Source organism: Equus caballus, chromosome 16, assembly GCF_041296265.1.
Source record: "Equus caballus isolate H_3958 breed thoroughbred chromosome 16, TB-T2T, whole genome shotgun sequence".
Lineage (NCBI taxonomy): Eukaryota > Metazoa > Chordata > Mammalia > Perissodactyla > Equidae > Equus > Equus caballus.
Window position 1 is genome coordinate 65,484,877 of NC_091699.1, and position 19,881 is coordinate 65,504,757.

A 19,881-nucleotide genomic window follows, 5' to 3' on the forward strand; every position below is an offset into this window, starting at 1 on the left:
GTTGATACTCCAGACAAATTTTATTAGTGTTTACGCATAATTATAGAAAATATATGGTCAGCAAAGCATATTGAGCATATCATATTGGTTAAACACTATAGATTTTATTATATTGTTATATTTTAATAGGAATATTAAGCCAATATGGTAATTCTAGGCAGGGAGAAGCAACACTATGCCAAAAGGGCCAAAAGCATAAACTAAGAAACTCTCTTTTCTATTTATTCTCAAGATATTCACATTTTTATGTGAAGAAGAGAAAACAAAGAGGCAAAAGTGCAGCATAGTAACAGAGCTCAACTAGATCCAGTGGCAAGAAGGTAAGATCTAGACATTATTTTGACATAAATTAGGCAAGACCATTTGCCATGTTCAGAAAAGAAAATCATCAGTGCATCATCCAAGAATGAATTCTTTAAAGAAATAACAATTAGAATGCCAGCATAACACGCCGAAAGGCAGTCTTGGAAAAATGAGGCTTCTCGAAAGGTAACTAGAATCTTTCTCAATCAAAATTAGTTTCTTTTTCTTGTGAATGTTGAACTCTCTCTCTTTGTATATTTAGATATACAAATGTGTTGTAGAGAATTCTCGCCAAAAACTATGAAAAGACTTCTCTTGATGTTTTCCACCAAGTTTGGTGATGACACAGGAGCTGCGAATCCCCCATACATCCCCAGAAAGTTCACTCAAAGCAAATATAAGTACGAGGGCTATTTCATTCGTGAAATTGTGCAGCAATGCCAAAGAACGTTTATTGAGACTCTACCCTGAGCTAAGCAATAGCCATTGAAGCACAAGAAAGAAAAAAAAAAAAAACATGGTTTTCAGAATCAAATAAATAAACAAAAAGTTACTTCAGCACTGTTCATACTCTCTAACCTGTTCCTATGAAGATGAGAACTTCAGAGAAAGTCAAGAGAAGTATGAGATTAAGTGAGGAAATCTACAGTATTGTTGAAAAACCTTCCATCATTCTAATCAGAAGCCTCCAATTGCTCAGCTAAAGATCATCTCCAGTTCACGTGCTCCAACTACAGGCATTGGCACACTGGACCTCACTATCAACACCCACCCCTCTACGTTACCCAAGACCAAAACCTGACAGATTCCTTTCTCTGTGACCATAATTTTCTATGCTGGCATTGCGACTGTTTCCCAGTCACTCATTCCCTTCCCATTTTCATCAACCATCCACCTCTTTACGTCGTCAGCTGTTCTAAGGTCAGCCATGTCACTGATGGCACTTTGTCCTGAAGTTCTTTCATATCTTTCTTGCTAAATGTAAACCCTGACTACCATCTGTCTACTACCACTAATATTTGCCTTAATCATCCCTAATGTGTGATTCATAAATGCTGCTATAAAAAAAACAAAGTCATGAAAACAATATATTTGGGCCTTGAAATTCACTTCACTACTTTAGCTGGGTCTACCTTCTTCTACGGCCAGAAGTTTTCAATCAAAATATTGTTCCCCATCACAATTCCTGGAACACCCACCTTAATTCTAGTTCCCCCAAATCAGAGCCCAGGGCAAGGTAGTTTAATTGAGAGCTGATGCCAGGAAGCAGATATGATAGAAAAGGAAAAAAAAAAAAGGCAAGGAAGAAAGAAAAGCCAATAAAATGTGCCTCATTGAGCTTGTTACCACTGTGGGCAACCCTCTAAGGAACCCTGTAGAATGTGACTGAGAATTGTCCTTCCAAAGAGCGAGAGGCCCAATCTTATCCACTGACTCCCATATGCCATTGATTGAGGGTTGTCCCAGGGAGTGATAACTCTCTCAGAGTTTGCAGAAAACCTATGTTGGTTTGAGTGAGCTTTTATAGATTTTTCCCTGAGCTGGAAATGTGGAGACAAGTGGTTGATGCTTGAGATGGGATCCTTCCAGGGTGCACGGAGACTGCTCATCTCACCTGCAGCTGCAGTCACAGTGGAAAGAGGGATGTAGCACAGGGCACCAAACCATTCCAATCATTTCTAATCTCCTGAAGATGATCCCCTGTACCTTCTCCATCTGGCTTCTCATTATCCAGATTTAGAAATGCAATCATCTCTGCCTCCTTTCTCCCCTACCTAATCAGTTACCAATTCATAACGTGACTACCTTCACAGTATCAGGTGTGTATGGCTCCATAGGAAGGTTGCGAAACGATTGATCAAGTCCACATCCATAGAATCCCTACAGACTCAAAGGTCCTATTGACCATGAAGTTGTCAGGCTGCTCTGTGAAGTTCATTAATAATATTCCAACGGTGTTTCATCATGAAGCAACTAATTATGTGTTTGGTACACAGAAATAATCTAGAAGGCATCACTAACATTAAATATTACTTCACAGAAAGTAGCTCTAAGTATTGCAAAAGTCCTCTTAATGAGAAATCTAAACTGATACCCAGTTTGGGGCTTTAGTGTTTGCAAAGTTTATTATGTAAATGATGTTTTAGTTTCACAAAGATGAAAAACGCAGCGTTAGGCAATGCTTCACCTCAGTATAACTATAGAGGTATGTTTTTGCTAAACTGTACATCATAAGGTTTTTCTATTTGTTGCCTCTTACTGAAGTATAGTTTCCCTTGTGGACTGAATAGATGGGTACCACTGAGGAAATGCCGGTTGGGATGTTCTGTGATATTTTTCACTGATAAATAAAAATCTCTAAGTCTATTGCTTACATATTTGGAATTTTGAACCATGTCTTTTAATACAAATTTCACTGAAGTATGTTGTTGATATTTTGCTCTGGAGCTCCCATGAGGTATAGATATATATCCACAATCTTACACAGTTTTTATTTACATAAACACTCAATAGTAAACGTATATGTCAAAGTATCAAGAAGGCATACAGTTTTACTTGATTTATTAGAAAAACATAATTTCTTTTCATTTAATTATTTGTCCAAATTTATGTTGGTCACAAGATTCATTAAAATTAAAAAGATCCCAAATGTGGTAAGCTTTCCCTCGACCCTTCTCTACTTCTTGGAGTTCAATTAGGATTAGAAATAATTATCTAAAGAGTAAGAAATCATACTAAAAGTGGGTCATTCCATTTTCTTCTGGAAAGACTACTCTACTGATAGAAACATGTGCTTATGGGAAAAAGTCTAGTTTGAGAGCAAAACGTGATTTATTTTTCTACAAACTAGCCTGTGTGTTCCGTTCATCAATACATGTCCTTGCACGTGGAAGCCTTTTCCGCACGGTGCATCACTCTGCTCCGGGGGATCTTTGAAAGTGAGCCTTTCAAGTCTATGCCCTACAGATACCTGAAGTGTCTGGGAACTTACACTTTGCTTTTGCCAGAGGTTTGAAAATGGAACACTTTGGGGCTGCACAACATTGCTGTGCAATTCATTACGGGACAAAGAAATGTCTGGGTTAGGCAGACAAGCAACTAATGATCCTTCATTTTGTCCAGAAAACATCAAGATCAATATGTAGGACATGCAACATTTATGGAACACTGTGTTTTCTTTTCCCTCTAGGGGAGGGAGAAAATACTGGATGATCTCTCTCTATGGGTGGCACAATGATTGACATTGTGTCTTTGGCTTCTCCTTCCCACCTGCTAGAGGCAACACAGCCCTCTAATTTTTGTTAATTTCCTATACCGTATATACCAGAACTCCAATAATTTTATTTTTTCCATGTATATTTAGCTTCATTGATCCAGGTAACCAAAATCTGGGGATAACGTTATAATCCAGAGTGAACAGAACTACTTCTGGGAGGCTCTAGTAGACATTAACTATCCATGATGTATTCATTAAAATTAGATATTTTATGAACAAATAGGAGGAGCCCAGAGAGCGAAAGTATGAGCCAAAAGAAGATATCTACAAAGTTTCCTTTCAACGCACATAATCTGTCAGGAATCAAAACTAAATACCATCACGAATCCTGTTTATTGAGTAAATTGTTCCTAGAATGACTCAGATCAAAATGGAGGCAGCAACATAAATGTGGTCAATGTCATAAGTCCTGGCAGATATCCTTAACTATGGTGTCTTTAGAACTTGAATTCAAAGCAATGTCAAAGTTTTGGTTGGAAGTGGATTTTTTTTCCTGTTCTTTTAGAGAAATGGCACAATAAGGTATTTGGAAACTAGAGGATCATCTCAGGAAAATAATTAACTTTGCACCTCCCATAAGGGGAATCATCATCAAGAGTGACAGAAAATAAAATAGCACTATATTTGCCCAATGACATGTGTACATTTCCCCAAGATATCCCTAAATGGAGAAGTAAAGAATGGAAATTTGGTACCAATTGTTCTCTACCTCCTTAGAGTAAGGGTAAAAGCAGGGCTCTAGCATGAGAAGAAGATGATTGACTTAACACAGGATCTTTTCAACAGCTTTCTTAGCGCTTGAGAATCTCAGGCCATTATTGGATCATTGTAGGTCCTTCAGTCATACGACCTTAAAGCATTACACTGAAACCATCAATGTGAGTTCTATAAAACGACAAACTTTTGAATTCAAAGATGCCAAATCTTGATAACGTGGAACACTGAAAATTTTCAATTTTTTGAATTCTATTTTAGTTGCAGGTGGGTCAAATCAATTATAGCTGGTTTTAATTAGTATACCCACAAGCATGAACTGTCTCTTTGAAGATATATTACTATTAAAAAAGTTAGGAAATCAGACATTTCTTTTGAAAATATCAAAGAAATTGTTTCCAATCTGATATCTGGCTCAGAGTGACATCCCACTCATAGTCTTCAAGATGGAATACGAAATTGGATTAAGATATGAGTTTCTGAAAGTAAGATTTCAATCATCTACTACAAATAAGCAATGAGGATGCATGAAGGCAAACAGCATACACCCAAATTTTGTTATACCTGTCTTGACTTAGTAATAGTACCCAATTAGGGTATTTTATTACTGTACCTTCCAAAATACCCACATCTTGCTTTATGGCCTCTTTTAGTCCATATCAGACTTAAACATCAAAGATTAGATATTTTCTGTTAGCATTTGAAGGCTTTATTAAACTCTACTTGGCTTCTAATGCATAAATAAGCAAATTCAAGTACTGATGATGATCAATATCGTATATTTATTCTATTATGTTAAGTGCAAATCTCAGAAGCATAAAGTTATATCTCTTAAGAGTTTTATAACTGAGCATAATTTTTTCTGCCTCTCAGATTCCCATGAGATAAAAGTGAGTGAGAAACTCATAACCAAGTTCTTGCTATTCACAATGTTTCCATTGGGTGTAGCTATGATATTAGATAGGTTGATATCACAGCCTGCGTATTCAGGAAGAATGCCCAGACATTTGGAGATTTGTAGTAACTTTCTTTGTCTTTACCATTAAATTGTATTAGTCAGCTGTATGTTTTATAGGGAAAACCAAATAAAACAGTTTCTAGTCAATCAAATCAAGAAGGATTTCAATGTCTTTTTCTGAAGAGGAAGAAACCCAGAAAACTGAGACTTGTATTAAAACTTGAATCAACAATAATTTCTACATAATTTGCTCATTCTTGAATTTTTTATATAATTATATTAACTCACATCTAGTTTGCCTTCTATATAGATAGGCATCTGTGGATAAAATGGGATAAATAAGGGGAAAATCATCTAAAAAAACGCAACTTTTTTATTCAATGATGGGTCTGAGCAAAGTTTCTTAAAGTGTCTTTTATGCTAAAAGAAAAAAAATTGTGTTTCTCTTAAAATGCAAGGGCAGCTTACATGCTGAGATGAAAACTGTTAACTCTTTTCTTAGCAACACCATATGTCTCCAATTGGATCAAAAAGCAGTCAGTTCTCAAGGGAACATTACGCGTGGAAGCTAACCAAATCGAGGCACAGCTTCACTGTGTGTTAGCTCTGACTAACCAGAGACGCTACTTTGGATTTTCTAGATCATTCAAGCGTCAGTCTAAAGGGCCTTTCTCCTTTCCTGACATCTTCCCCAAACCAACCAAGTCATCAAAGGACCCTGAGCCCTCCACAAAAATATTTCTCTTTTTGTTCAGACTTCCTCTTTTATATAACTTCAGCATATTTTAGGGCACAGAAATGCTCAACTGCTGAGCTCTCTAACCGTGGGTTTTAAGCAGTCGACGTATCACATAGCAAACACCACAGAAACCCAGCTTATAAAGATCAAAGGGAAAATAGCCTAAGACTGAAGGAGTCACATTTCTCCCCTGACAATCACCGAAAACAAAAGAGTAACAAGTAAACCAGCATGCATTAGTCACATAGTTCCTTATCTACTTATTGTAGTTCTTCCTTTTTAGTACTTCATTCAATCTTTAATAGTTTTACGCATGAGTAAGATATATTTTTAAATTTACCAATCTAATCTAAGTATTTTCCATATATACTACTACCAGATTAGTATCAAGTTGAGGTATTTCTAGCTTAAGCCCTGACACGTGATATATCCAGTTCTTTAATATTGAATATAATTCTTAATAGCATAAAGTTATATCACCTTATGATGTGTATAAAATCTTAATAATTTCGCCTTGGAAAATGTGAAAAGCCCTGGGACAGTCTTGATTGGTGCATCTCAAACTATCTCTGATGAATGGAAAGTTTTAAAAAAAATTTCAATACGTCAGTAACTGATATTTTTGTAAAATATGAAATGCACACAGATTTAATGACAATGTCAAATTGCTATAAAAGTTTCTAAATGCTTACTCTCACTTTCTATACTCTTCTTGTCATGGACTGGTAAGAAATGTTTGGAAACTGACATCAATCTGTGGACTCCACTATGAGTATCACTGTTTAGATTTTCTATAAATTAGATATCAATCAAGATACCAATATTAATGATGAGTCACAAAATTCTTTCACTGAACGTGCATTTATAACTGTTCTTTGTCGTGTTTTTCTTCTAATTCATTTTAGGGAATTAGCAACAGAGATTCAAAAAAAGGCCAAAGAAGAATCACCAAGAAGCATTCAGTAGTTTTGAGAAAGATGAGTTGCTACATAGTATTAAAAATACACACATTTATAAATGTAATTTTTTTCCCTCCCAGTGATCAACCAAAAGCCTTACCATGTAGTCATTCTAATAATAGCAATAAGTCCAGACATTATTGAATGATTACTTAATGGTATTTCTTACCTGGGATGCCTGGTGGGGTTTTCAGATATTTTCCATTAAAATGCTGAATTACCACTTCACATTTTTCAGTAGACTCCATTCTAGAAAAAGAAGCAAACAGAGATCATATACTTTCATGAAGTTGCGCATATTCACAGAAAAAAAATAAAACGGAAAAGGAAAACAGGAAAGCCATGGAAAAGTTTGATTTGAGAATTTTACTAGACTTGTCAACTGTTGCCATGACCACCATGACCAGTCTGATAGAACATCACAAACTCATCCTTGTTGAGGGCATTACTTACTGTAGAAAGCTGCCTGTGTGGATGGCTCTGTGCTGAGTCCTCACCCAGAGGTAATAAATAGGAATTATCTTACTTAATCCAGACAGCAATGTTTGGCAGTTGAAAGAGCTCGATAAATATATGTTGAATGTCTGAATTAGCAAACCTGAAAGGTAGGTCTTGTTACTGCTTTTCTTATCAAGGAGGGCGCCAAGACTTGGAGAGATGAACCACCTCGCCAATAAGTGGCAGAGCTGGGATTTTTCACTTAGGCCTGTCTGCCACCAAAACCATACTGTAACCACTAAGTTATATTGCTGAGGGACTCCACAAAACAAGGAGAGTAGATGTGCTTGATTTCAACCGCTTGCAGCCTAAAGGAATGATTAATACAGCAGTGTTGTCATCAGCACCATGACACTTTTATTGAAAACCCACTGGGTGAACAACGCAAAAGGGAATTATTTGGGGTCCCAAATGTGAGAGGAGAAGACAAATACACAACCCTCAGGTTCTGAACTTTCTTAATTTTGAATTTTGGGCATCCTCTATTTTTCATATTAAGTATCAATATTCCTAAACTGGATTTCTTGTGCCAAATTTTGGCATTTCACATACAAGCTAATGAACGAACATTTTGAGCCATACATCATAATGTCAATATTGGCAGTGTTGCCATATCCTAAGTAGAACAGTCTTGGCAACATTTTCTAAATAATTAACTATATCTGGCCTTTATTATTTTATAAAATTGGATGGGGAAGATAAAAATTAAAGGGTTGATTCTGATTAAAAGATATTAAGTTTCACAAACAATATACTAGAGGCAAAAGTACATTTAAGAAACAGCACACATACATGTGAAAGAATGTGTATGAAATGTGTGAAATTTGTCTAAAAGGCAAAGTATAATTCTGGATTTTCTGCTGTGTTACTAGTGTGAGCTTTCTTGGAATGGAGTGCTTTGACCCAAGTTGTAAAATTTTTCCACGTCTAAATTTTATGTGTATTTTCAAAATCATATTACATAACCATATACATGCAGAGGAAACAAGGAAAAAATATGTATGTAAACAAATGCCAAAGTTTTACATTTATTACAACTATAAGAATTCAAATGTGAAAGGAATTCCAGAAGCCAAGGAAACACTGAGAAGGGGGCACAGAAGGCCAGACAGACCGCCCTTAGAGATTACTTAGTGTAGGGGGCCAAGCTGGGCAGGTGAGAGCCGGCATCCTTTTAGATGCCGTGAAGTGAGCAGATCGCTGTGACTGAAGTAGAAGGGTCACATGGGGAAACTCTTGGAGATAAGCTAAGAAATGCAGACAAAGGCATCTGAATTATCACGTTAAGGAATTTGAAGATGGTAGCAGGAGTGCGTTCCATTTGAGGAGCTGTAATTAATTTTTCTCTTGAATTTTTAAGAATTTCTTTTCTGATGCACATTCCTATGAAGCATGGGATGGATGCACATTTTTCTGTATTGATACACATGGCAAACCTCTACCTACCATGAAGGACTGACTTCCAGGGTGTGAGACGTGTGCAGAACCACAGAGCTATGCACTTAGAACAAGCATGCACTCGGTTTAAAACTCTGCCGTCGCCATCTGAAAATTCTTAACAATTTCCTAACAACAGGTCCTGCACTTTTATCTTTCTCCAGGTCCACATATTATGCAGGTGGTCCTGCTATGACAAGAAAGTGCAGGGAACTAATTTGACGAATTTGAGCGCAGGATACCAATAGGTTAGCATTGACTTATCAGATGGTCCAACAGATCCACAAAATTGTTATTTTGAAGAACATCGGAAAAATGAATCATTTTCACCAAGTTAAATGAAAAACACTCTCTAAGGTTAATAACATGCAATTTTAATAAATAACAATAAAAACAAAGATAGCATTTTGTTCACTGCTTAATCACAAATTCCCCAAAATCAGATGTTTGGCTTGAAAAGGAAAGATGAATCTTTCCTTATTCCAAATATTTAGGAGTAGCTAAGGACAATTTTCCTAACTCCTCCAAGTTTTCTGTCTATGGAATCTTTTACAGTAAGTCTTCCAACTTTTTTTTTTTTTGAATAGGAAACTTCCATTTCTAGGAACAAAAGAATTCTAATTCTGCTCTTTTTCTCTTCCCGCAGGATCTACTATCTATTGTCTCTTAGGGAAAATAACCTTTCTTCCTAGCAGAGACATGAATGGAAGAGGAAATGTAAGCCCTTAATTACTACAGATGTTACTTTATGGAATTTTTATTCCAGGAGAGCTCCAGAATGAAAAGTTTATGCCCCAGAGCCCCCTCCCTGGAATCTCTCTCTGGGTACTCATCTAGATAAAAGGCAGTTAAGAATCTAAAACTTGTTTGCAAAAGTCCTACAAATCAAATCCTTTCTCTTTGTCTTAAAATGACATGGAATTCTAAACGAAGACTATAACCAGGTGGGGGTTAGTGTGTGTGTGTGTGTTGATTCTACGGAACTTGTTTTATGGAATTCAGAGGAAGCTAAAGAAGAAAATCAGGTGGCTAACCCACCCTACCCAATTAAAATATTTTTGTTCCGATTTGAAAGCCTCAATTCCTCCCTTTTGGATTCTGAGTGTGATCGTCTTTTCTTAAGACTGTTTCACAGCCATATGAAGCCGGATAGGGGCTGTTTCTACGAACACAAAGATAGCCGCGTAGATTGTTCACTTTGGCTTCATTCAGATTTAACTAAGTGAATGTCTGCAGTGGGCCTTTAGAGACTCTCGTCTCTGAAAGAATAAATGCAATAAAAGTCTGTTTTCTGTAGCTGCCGGCGCTTAGTGTCAAACCATGTTACGCTGTACCACCCAGCAGTGACAATTTCATTTTAATACACAGGGCACATTTTAACAAGGCAAAGCAGTCCCAGCAAAGACAGCAATATAGGCGCTGCCAAGGGGAAAGGCTTAGTGTTCTTCATGCATTTTATGTGGAAACAGAACAAAAGTGAGACCCACGGTGCTCTGGGGAGGAAGAGACTGCATTTGAATAGCCACCTTAGGAAGAATGTGCCCATTTTCTTCTCAAGTTTCACAATTAACCGCTTTGAAACGCCAGCTCAAGCTATCTGCAATCTGGCACACGCTTCAGTTGAAACTGACACTAGCATTATCAAGTGGGTCTGAAAAGGCGGCACGCCAGACAAAGCTGCCTTTACATGTCCCTTTCAGATGGGCCACTGAATCACTACAACTGTGTCTATTCTTTCTAGGCGGTACCTGAACCCCCTCGTGTCCCTTGGAACAGCTCGCGTGCCAGGACAACCATTCACCCGACGATACATTAATTAGGTTCTTACAAGGCTCCAATCACTGTATAAAGCTTCAGGGTTTTCTGTTAGGTCTGATGTTTAAATATAAGTACACGTTAAAGCTTTCGTTTGACATTCTTTCTTGTCGCAGTGCCTAGGAAACTGGCTTCAGTCATTCGAAACGCACCACAGAATTGTGATTTTTAATTTTTTTTTTTTTTTTTTTTACAATAGCTACTGAGAGGAGCTAGTTTCACAGCCAATACAATTCCCACAAGCAAATTACATCAAATGAGAGCCTGATCCAATATTAGTAGAATGTTCTGGGTCAGACTTAACATGCAGAGTTGGAAAGGTATTTTGCAAAACCATTTGCAGCCTGCCTATCTCACCGCAATAAAGAATCTCTCCATTTATGATCTTAAAGCAATAAGCATTATTAACCATATATTTAAAACAAATCCACCCTGTCATTTATTATGGTTAATTAGAGATTTCCACTATTGTGAAATTTTTGTGGTTTTGCAATCACAGGCTTTGTACAAATTATTGGTAACTTAGAACATCCAAAGTTGCAAGCCAGTCATCCTCATTTCCGGTAAGAGTTATGCAAAGGGTCAACATTAAAAGATTTTTTAAAAGTACTAAAATGTGCGCTCCTTCTGACATTTCAAAAACAAATTATGTCACTTACTTCTTAATCCATTTTAATGGAAGGAATAATAGTGAGTCTCAGGAACAAAAATGAGTGAATAAGGTGAATCTTCTTCTTAGTTTTTATAATTTGTTTTCTTCCTGACAAGTGCTTGACATTCTTAGGGCACAAGTGTCATAAATGCCAAATAGTGAATCAGAGTGGCCTCCCTGCCATCTCTCTTTGCAAAAACCCAGACATTTGGGTAGTGCCTTGCTCAGCATTACAACACATTCCTCTTAGGAAATGGAAGTGTAGGGAATATTTGACTAATGAAAAGCTACTCCAGAGTTTTAGAATCACATAATTTCAGGACTAGAAATAGCCTCAGCTATCAACTTCTACATTGCACAGATGAAGAAACTAACTCTAGTAGACTGTGGTTGGCTTCCCCAAGACTAGTTAGTGGATAACCCTGGAATACAATCTTAGTCCTGACTCTCAATTCTGATGGTCTATTTGGAAGAGATGGAGCTCCATTGCTGGCCTCATGTCATCTGTCCTGATTACCTAGACTGCTCTATTTTAATCTGTTCTGAAGCTGACGGGATCCTGCTCTCTCCATTCCATCCAGCAACTATTAACCAGAGCACTTGTTCTCAAAAATAGAGATATACTCTGATATGATACGACCAGAAGAGCACTTCACCTCTGTGGTATTCTTTCTAAAAACCTATACATAATATGGATCCTATCATGAGGAAAACATCAGACAAACCCAGATCTGGAGACATTCTCCAGCATACTTGGCTAGTACTACTCCGGAAAAACAACAAAAGTCTGAGAAAATATCACAGATCAGAGCAGACTGGTGAGACATGACAACTAAATGCAAAAGGGTACCCTGGATTGGGTCCTGGAACAGAAAGAAGATATCCAGGGAAAAATTCATGAAATACAAATAAAGTCTGGAATTTAGTTAATTGTAATATACCAGTGTCAGTTTCTTAATTTTGACAAATATGCCATGATAATGTAATGGGTTAACAATGGGGGAAACTGAGTGTGGGGTATATGGAAACTCTGCATTATCTTTGTAACTTTTCTGTAAAACTAAATTTATTTCAAAATGAAAAGTTTATTTAAAAAACGACTGTACATTAAAATTATCAGGAAACTATTTTAAAAAATACCAATGTCTGGGCCCCAACCCAGGAGATTCTGACTTAATTGCTTTGGCATGAAGTCTAGGCACTTATTTTTCAAAGCTACCCAGGTGATTCCAGTATGCAGCCAGGGTTGAAAACCACTGTTCTGGAGTTCTGTCAGGTGTTCCAAACTGGAAACTGTGGGCCAAATCTAACCTTCAGGTATGTTCTGTTTGGATTGCAAAGAGTTTTTGGAAAATTTGAAATGCTTGTCAACATTTAAAAATTGAGAGAGTTCATATGAACATTTGAGTTTCTGATTCCTCTTGAAAAATGAGATGGTCTGATCCATGTTTTCTGCATGGCAACTATGGTATAATGGAAATATATTTCATCTTTGTCCCTGGTTCCTGGCACAGAACTGCTAAAACCCTAGGAATTTCCTGAGTGATAAGAATGTCTTTTGATATTCATAATGAGCCCCTTTTGACCATACCCTGAGTTTATGTTAATAAGGTGATTCAAGCTGGGACCCTTAGATAGATTCAGGATAGGGCTGGTCACTAGTGATTAGAGAGTTGGAGCTTTCAGCCCCATCCACCAACCTCTGGGGATGGGAGAGGGGCTGGAGATTAAGCTTGATCACCAATGGCCAATAATTTAATCAATCATGCCTATGTGATGAAACCTCCATAAAAACCACTAAATAGGGTTTGGAGAGCTTCTGGGTTGGTGAACAAATTGATGTTCTGGGAGGGCAGCACACTCAGAGAGGGCAGGGAACCTCTGAGCCACTCCTCCCACCACCATACCTTGCCGAATGCATCTCTTTTGGCTGTTCTGAGTTGTATCCTTTATAATATACCAGTAAAGGTAAGTAAAGTGTTTTTGTGAGTTCTGTGGGCTGTTCTAGTGAATTGTCAAATGTGAGGGGGATCATGGGAATACTTGAATTTGTAGTTGGCCTGCTAGAAGTGTGGGTATCCTGGGCACCCCATTTGTGGCTGGTCTCTGAAGTGGGAACAGTCTTGTGGGACTGAGTTCTTAAACCTTTGGAGTCTGGTGAAAACTCTGGGTAGTTAATGTGAAAATTGAATTGAATTGTTGGACACCCAGTTGATGTCAGAGAACTGGAGAACTGGTGTGGAAAAAAATCATGTCTTTGGTGTTAGAAAAACATACATATTTGGTGTCAGAAGTGATGTCAGAAAAAAAGACATCATAGCAAGATGGCCTAGAGTTGAGCAATTGTTTTCTTTAAAGGGGGTCAATTTGCCATCATTCCTACCAACTTAGATGAATTGCCAATCCTAAAGTGAAGTAGCAGATGCTAGTTATCATTGACCTTGCACTGCTTTATCTTCTTCGTTTTTTTTTTTTTTTTAATAAATAGTTGAGTCAAGAGGAAATGAAAAGTAGTTAATTTACCCATGTATACTGGTTTTTGCTGTTTACCCTCCCTTATATATTTTCTCTGCTCTGCTCTATGTCTCAAAGAAGCCATCCTTCTGCTTCTGCGGACTGTACCATCCCAGCTCCCTTATCTGATAGCTTTTCATTGGATTCAGCCATTTGGGGCCTGTGGGAGTGGAGAGAATTCTGACTGGTTCTTTCTCATTCTCTGTCTGCTTTGGCACTGTCTCTCTGGCAGGGGTTGCATCTCTCCCTGTCTACAGATCCTCCCGGCAGCCCCTCTTCCAAGGCTCTTCTCACTGGCTCTGGAATCACTCCTCCACTTGCCTTCGGCTCTCAGGGTGATAAAGGCTTCCTTCTGATGGTCATCTCTGGGGATCTCAACATCCCTTTATCAGTTAACCCTTCCCACTCTTGTAAATACTGCTTCATTCTAGTCTCTTCAGCTGAATCATTTGGCGTGAAATTCTGTTTGCAGCCAGCATCTTGATGGCTACACCATAAAACTATCGACAGTTGAGAAACAAAATTATCCTGGAAGCTGTGTGTTTCAAGAAAAATGTAAGAAAAAAAGTTTCCTTAGACTCAGTCTGGGAACTGCTTCTCACTTAGATTACCCGCCTTCTGCTGGTTGACATCCTTGTCCAGACGCAGCATAATCTAGATCTATCTTTTAGCCACAGATTAATGTTTTCAAAAGCAATTTTGACAAAGAAGTTGAAGAAAGTCCGATTTAAAAAAAATTAAAACTGAGATAAAGAAGGAATCAATAAGCATAGAGTGCTCAGGTCTAGAAAAATCTTGCCATTAAATGCCACTGGAATGCATTATCACTTTTAATCAATCTCTTTGAGCTGCAGCCATATTTCATTCCTAGATATTATTATCTGTTATATCTCTTTTCTTTTCTCTGTGGTCTAACAACTTAGCCATTTTTCTGTTTCCCAAATTTGCCGAATTTGGCCCCACCCTAGATCTTCTATTCCCTTTCTCCCACTGCCAGGGTCACTCTCTTCCTTCCCCAACCCACCCAGAGACTCTCCCGGCTGGCTCCTTCTTATCATTTGCATCTCAGTGTAAACGCTCTTTCCTCAGAGGGCTTTCCTGTCACTGACCTCCAGCCTTTCATTTTGCCATACTCTTTATTGTGGCTTCATATTTTATTTTGTTTTATGACACTACAATTATTTGATATTATTCATTATTTTATTTGTTTGATTACACATTTTTTGTCTCCCCAATCCAGTAGAATCTCAGTCCATGAAAGTAAATATTTTTCTTTTTTGTATCCCTCTGAATTACTGTATTTAGAACAATGACTGGTATATTAGTAGTGCCCAAGACATATTTACTAGATGAACTGAATAATGAATGAATATAGTTTACATATGAGGAAAGGAGGCTCAGGCAGTCTAAGTAACTCGTCCAAGAACGTAGATGGAGATGCAGAATTAAGATGCAAGCTAGGTTATTTCTGACCTATAAAACCAAGTTCCTAACCACACAGATATAGAGAATAGATGGCTTGGTCCAACTCACAGAAAGCTGAGAATGTAGGAAAGATACTAAATAAGAGACTCACACTTGTAGTCCAAATGCTATATACAAGTCTTTCCTCTGTTTTCTGGAAGCAGACAACCTACGTCAAATGCCCACAGCCTTTGGATGGCCCAAGAGTCCCTGTCACGGTTTGTGCTTAGAGCAGGTACAGGGCAAAGAGATGTTACGGGCTCTGAGCACATTGAATGGCCACCATTTACAATCTCGAGGTAATAAATTTCTCCCATTTCAGTTTTACATGGGTAAATAATATTCAGAACTCTCCTCCCATCCCACAGAGGGCAGTCTTTGGAATCTAGTCATTTCAGTTTTATAATAATAAAACAATGTCTAGAGCAAAAAGTGAGTCCAGGAGATTCCAGAATAGTAGATTATTTGATGCAATTTAATTCATTTGTTTGATTGGTTGATTGGTTGGTTGGTTTGAGTTTTGAAACCCAGGGCTTCAAATATACGGAAAAGCAAGCAGAATGTTCTGCTTTCGTTAGCCATGATCATAACTTTCTGATGGTAAAAAAAAACAAAAACAAAAAAAACCAAAAAGAAAACAAAGAAGGAATGAGAAGAAATGGATGAAGGTCAATGAAGAGACACATAAAACAAGAACAAAGATGAAGAAGCTGGAGGGTGGACGGTGGATCACATCTGCTGGCAATTGGGAGAGGAATTAAAGTCACCAAAAGGAATAACAACTCTTATTCTCTTCAATCTAGCAAACACAACTGTAACCTGTTTCTGTGCAAACACAGCTGTAGTTTGGAGATTACTAATCACTAAGTTTACATTTTAGAGATTTTCTTTGCTCGCATTTGATTTCCTAGTTCCATGTGTTTGAGATAGTAATGGCAAAAGAAATGCCAAAACGGCAAGGGAGAAATTGTTAACACAAAGGTAAATTCAACGTGGATATGATCTAAACACATTCCAAACAATAAACACATTTTGATAAGCTTGATGGTCATTTTAAAGGATCATATATTTGCCTACACAGGAATACAGGAAGTATTGGTATTTGCTTTATAATTTTTAAAATTCCTATATTTTCATTATGTTTATTCTGAATCAGAGTTCTCACATTTCAGGAGGTGGGTGAAGATAGGGAGCAAAAAGAAGTACCAAGCACTAGGAGGTAAATCAATCAAATTTTAATGATATTTAATTTTACTAAAAGAAAATACAACAAGAATATTTTTAATCTGCTATTTATACTGATTTTCAACAATCAGGCTAATATTTGTCTGCCTATATTCACAATTAATTTTTTTACTTCGTGAAAAGAAAGAAGAAGTGAAACGATTTACTTGGAAAACTTGCTCATTTGGCAGGGAGAGCTAGAACACGGGCTGCCCCTGTATTAAAAGTCACTCAAACAAAACTCTGTGAGAATCAAATTAAGACTACAAAAGAGGGGAGAAAACTACTACCAAATACAAAGGTCTCTGTGCTCAGCAGTCTCTCACGCTCTCTAGCTCACCAGGGAACAGTAAATGCATTTCTTAAAGAGGTTCTGTGTTCCCAGATGTTGAAGCTGGATTAATTGTGAACGCTTACCCCCCATCCCTTCTCCACTTTGGGTTATTCTTTACCAGCCGCTCATAACACTCTTTCAATGTGATTTCTGTTAGACAAATGGTCTCATGTTTCTGGGAATGGGAAATGGATAACACGAACACACAGTCATGTCCCTGCAGACTCGGGCTGATTTATGCTCTGCTCCTCATCCTCCAAGGCAAGGTAGTCTGTTGGCACTTGCTAGCTCTGCAGTAGTGGGTCTGACTGTCTGATTGTCAGCATTCCCACCATAAATTTCTGTTTTTAGAGGTTTATGACTTGGCTATAAAATGCCTCCCAGAGGGGGGTGGATCTTACAAAAATTGTTTTAAGTTACGAGAGAGTAAAAAAAAAAACATAAAATAAAATAAAATAAAACATCTGTAATTTTAGACACTATCTAGTTCTTCTGGAACTTTGAAAAGACTGTAATTGTGTGTCTGTGCACCCTACTGGCATGCAAATCAATGATTTGAAGTTCAGTGTTTTAAATATAAAATGAAGATACTACCTTTACTTTGAAGAGATGGTTATCAAAGAAGATTAATGTATAGCTTGTGAGTAAAATAATAATGGGGGGTTTTATTTCTAGTCAAAGAGATTTTAGGATCTCTGACACACGAATCAAGGACCACATCTGGTGGTTAGGAGTAACCAATGCTAATGTTCAAAATGAAACCTGCTGAAAAAATTACTTACATTTTGTGAATTGAGATAGTAATAAATTCAAGAAATATGTACAATTTACTAGGCATAATTATAGATTGGAGACATAAATTGAAGAGATATGTACCATTTACTAGGCACAACTATAGGCTGGCTGTTCTCCCAATTGAATAAGCATATTCTTTTAATAATGCCTGTGGCACTATTAGAAGAAGAAATTTTTAGAAGAAGAAACAATTTGTGAACCAATAATAGTTGGGCTGATGCTACTGCAGTTTTCTCTAACATTCCAGGACAGACACCCATCTCAGAACTGGCTTATCATTATCATGAAATGCTATCTCCCCGCATATTGCTACAGTTAAAAGCAAACAAGCAAACAAAAAAGCCCAAAAAATTTGAAGTGATTTCATTTATGCATCATCAAAAATTTACTGAGGATCAATTATGTGTCAGAAAGCATTCTAGGTGCTGGGACAGATAAGAAGAATAAGGCATTGTCTCTACCCTTGAGGAACAGGAAGAAAGGCAGATTCATGAGCAGTACATTTTGAGAAAGCGGTACAGTGTGATAGAGGCATCAACAGGAATCAACTCCATCTGAAAAGGTCTCTAAGAATGAGGCCCAGCAATCTTTTACAGGCTCTCCAGATGATTCTGAGAACCAGTCCTAATGCCCTAAGGCAATGTTTCTCAAATTTTAGAGAGCATCAGAATCACCTAAAGTGCTCTTTAAAACACAGATTGCTGCACCCCATCTACCCCTCACCTACTGCTGATTCAGTAGGTCTAGGGTGGGGCTCCAAAATTTGCATTTCTACAATTTCCCAGGTGATGCTGAGGCTGCTGTCCCGGAAATTATACTTTGAGAATCACTGTCCTAAGGCATCCATTGCATATAATCCATTAACTTCTCTCACTAGCCATGTACTATTCTTGGAAGAATTGAGAAAATAGAGACTTGAATCATCTCTGTTTTGTGGTTTAGAGCGGGTGTGCTTGATCAGAAAGGCTGAGTGGAAAAACGATGATATTTCAAAAAGGAGGAAAACTTGTGCCAGAGTTAATTTGTGAATGATCAAGTTAGTTAAGGCAATAGTCATAGCTGTTTGAGAAAATGCAGAGCAAATATTAAAGTGTGAGGAAGTAGGAATTTGGGTGGACCTGTTTACATATGGAATAGCCAAAATTATTTTCTCACCCCATCAACTTAGGTAAATCACATAGAATCCTGTTTCTCAGAATTTCAGGTCTAAGATACGTGGAGAATGAAATACTTAGTTTGTGTCAGTTTCTTGGCTTCTTACAAAAGAGAGGCAGATTCATTTTTTTCTTTACTTCCTAGGCATAAGAAATCCTTGGCTTGACTTGAACCTAGGTTTTCTTTTTCAATCCACATGCCACTTTCTGAAATTGGGAAATACATAATTTAGAGTACAGAGATCTAAGTTTCAGTACTGGAATGTGACTGATAATTCATATTCAAAGCTCAAAGTTTTAAAAATCATTGCTTGGAGTTTAGCCATTCCGGAACTTCAAAGAAAGGTAATTATGCAGTCTACCACTCATCCATCCAAAAATGAAAAAAGAAATTTGACTTAAGGAAATGTGCAATCCAGTGGGCAAAGACAGAAATTAAATAGCAAATTCATTGCGATTGTGATAAATTTTATTTGGGAAAAAAGCACAAAAAACAAAACTTCCACAGGAGCTGTAACAAGAGCACCCAACTTTGGAGGCTGGGGTTGGAGGTCAGGGAAGGCTTCTTTGAAGACATTTAAACTGAAATCTGAGGGATGAATAGGCAGAAACCAGGGGAAGAGTCCTGGAAAGCAAAAGAGTCAAAAAGTGGAGCTTGTCCCCAGGACACGAGCAGGAAGACGAGCAATATCAGGGATAATGACATGAAGGATGATGGTGAAGTTGGTAAATGCAGTCACTCAGGCCATATGGAAGGGAAGTCAGCAGGCCCCTGACATGATCAGATGTGCATTTTTAAAGAATCACTTGTGGCTTCTATATGCAAAATGCATTGAAGGAGGGAGAAGCTGCATTCAGAGCAGACATAAAATAATAATTTACAATTTCCATCCTGCCTCAGTTCCTAAAGAAAAAAAACTTAATAGGTTTACTCTTTCATGACACCACATGCTATGATTATAGTTTTGCCTCTTACAATTTGCACTACTTAGCTCTGCATGTAAGAATATTCTTCATTTTAAGCAAACTCAAATTGTGCAGAGA

General features: G+C 37.5%; 1 protein-coding gene and 1 long non-coding RNA gene across 18 annotated transcripts in view; one reads left to right on the top strand and one right to left on the bottom strand.

The window, feature by feature from the left end:
• The window catches only part of RBMS3 (RNA binding motif single stranded interacting protein 3), a 1,248,509-nt gene that overhangs the window by 220,553 nt on the left and 1,008,075 nt on the right, over positions 1–19,881 (bottom strand). For all 17 annotated transcript variants that reach the window (XM_070238087.1, XM_070238085.1, XM_070238082.1 and 14 more), the window contains one exon: positions 7,120–7,199. In XM_070238087.1, the coding sequence (XP_070094188.1) occupies positions 7,120–7,199 (80 nt within the window). The remainder of the gene's footprint in view (positions 1–7,119; positions 7,200–19,881) is intronic.
• On the top strand, positions 7,361–12,288 carry LOC138918076 (uncharacterized). Its single transcript, XR_011427016.1, has 2 exons — positions 7,361–7,453; positions 9,532–12,288. It is a non-coding gene; the product is annotated as an uncharacterized lncRNA (long non-coding RNA).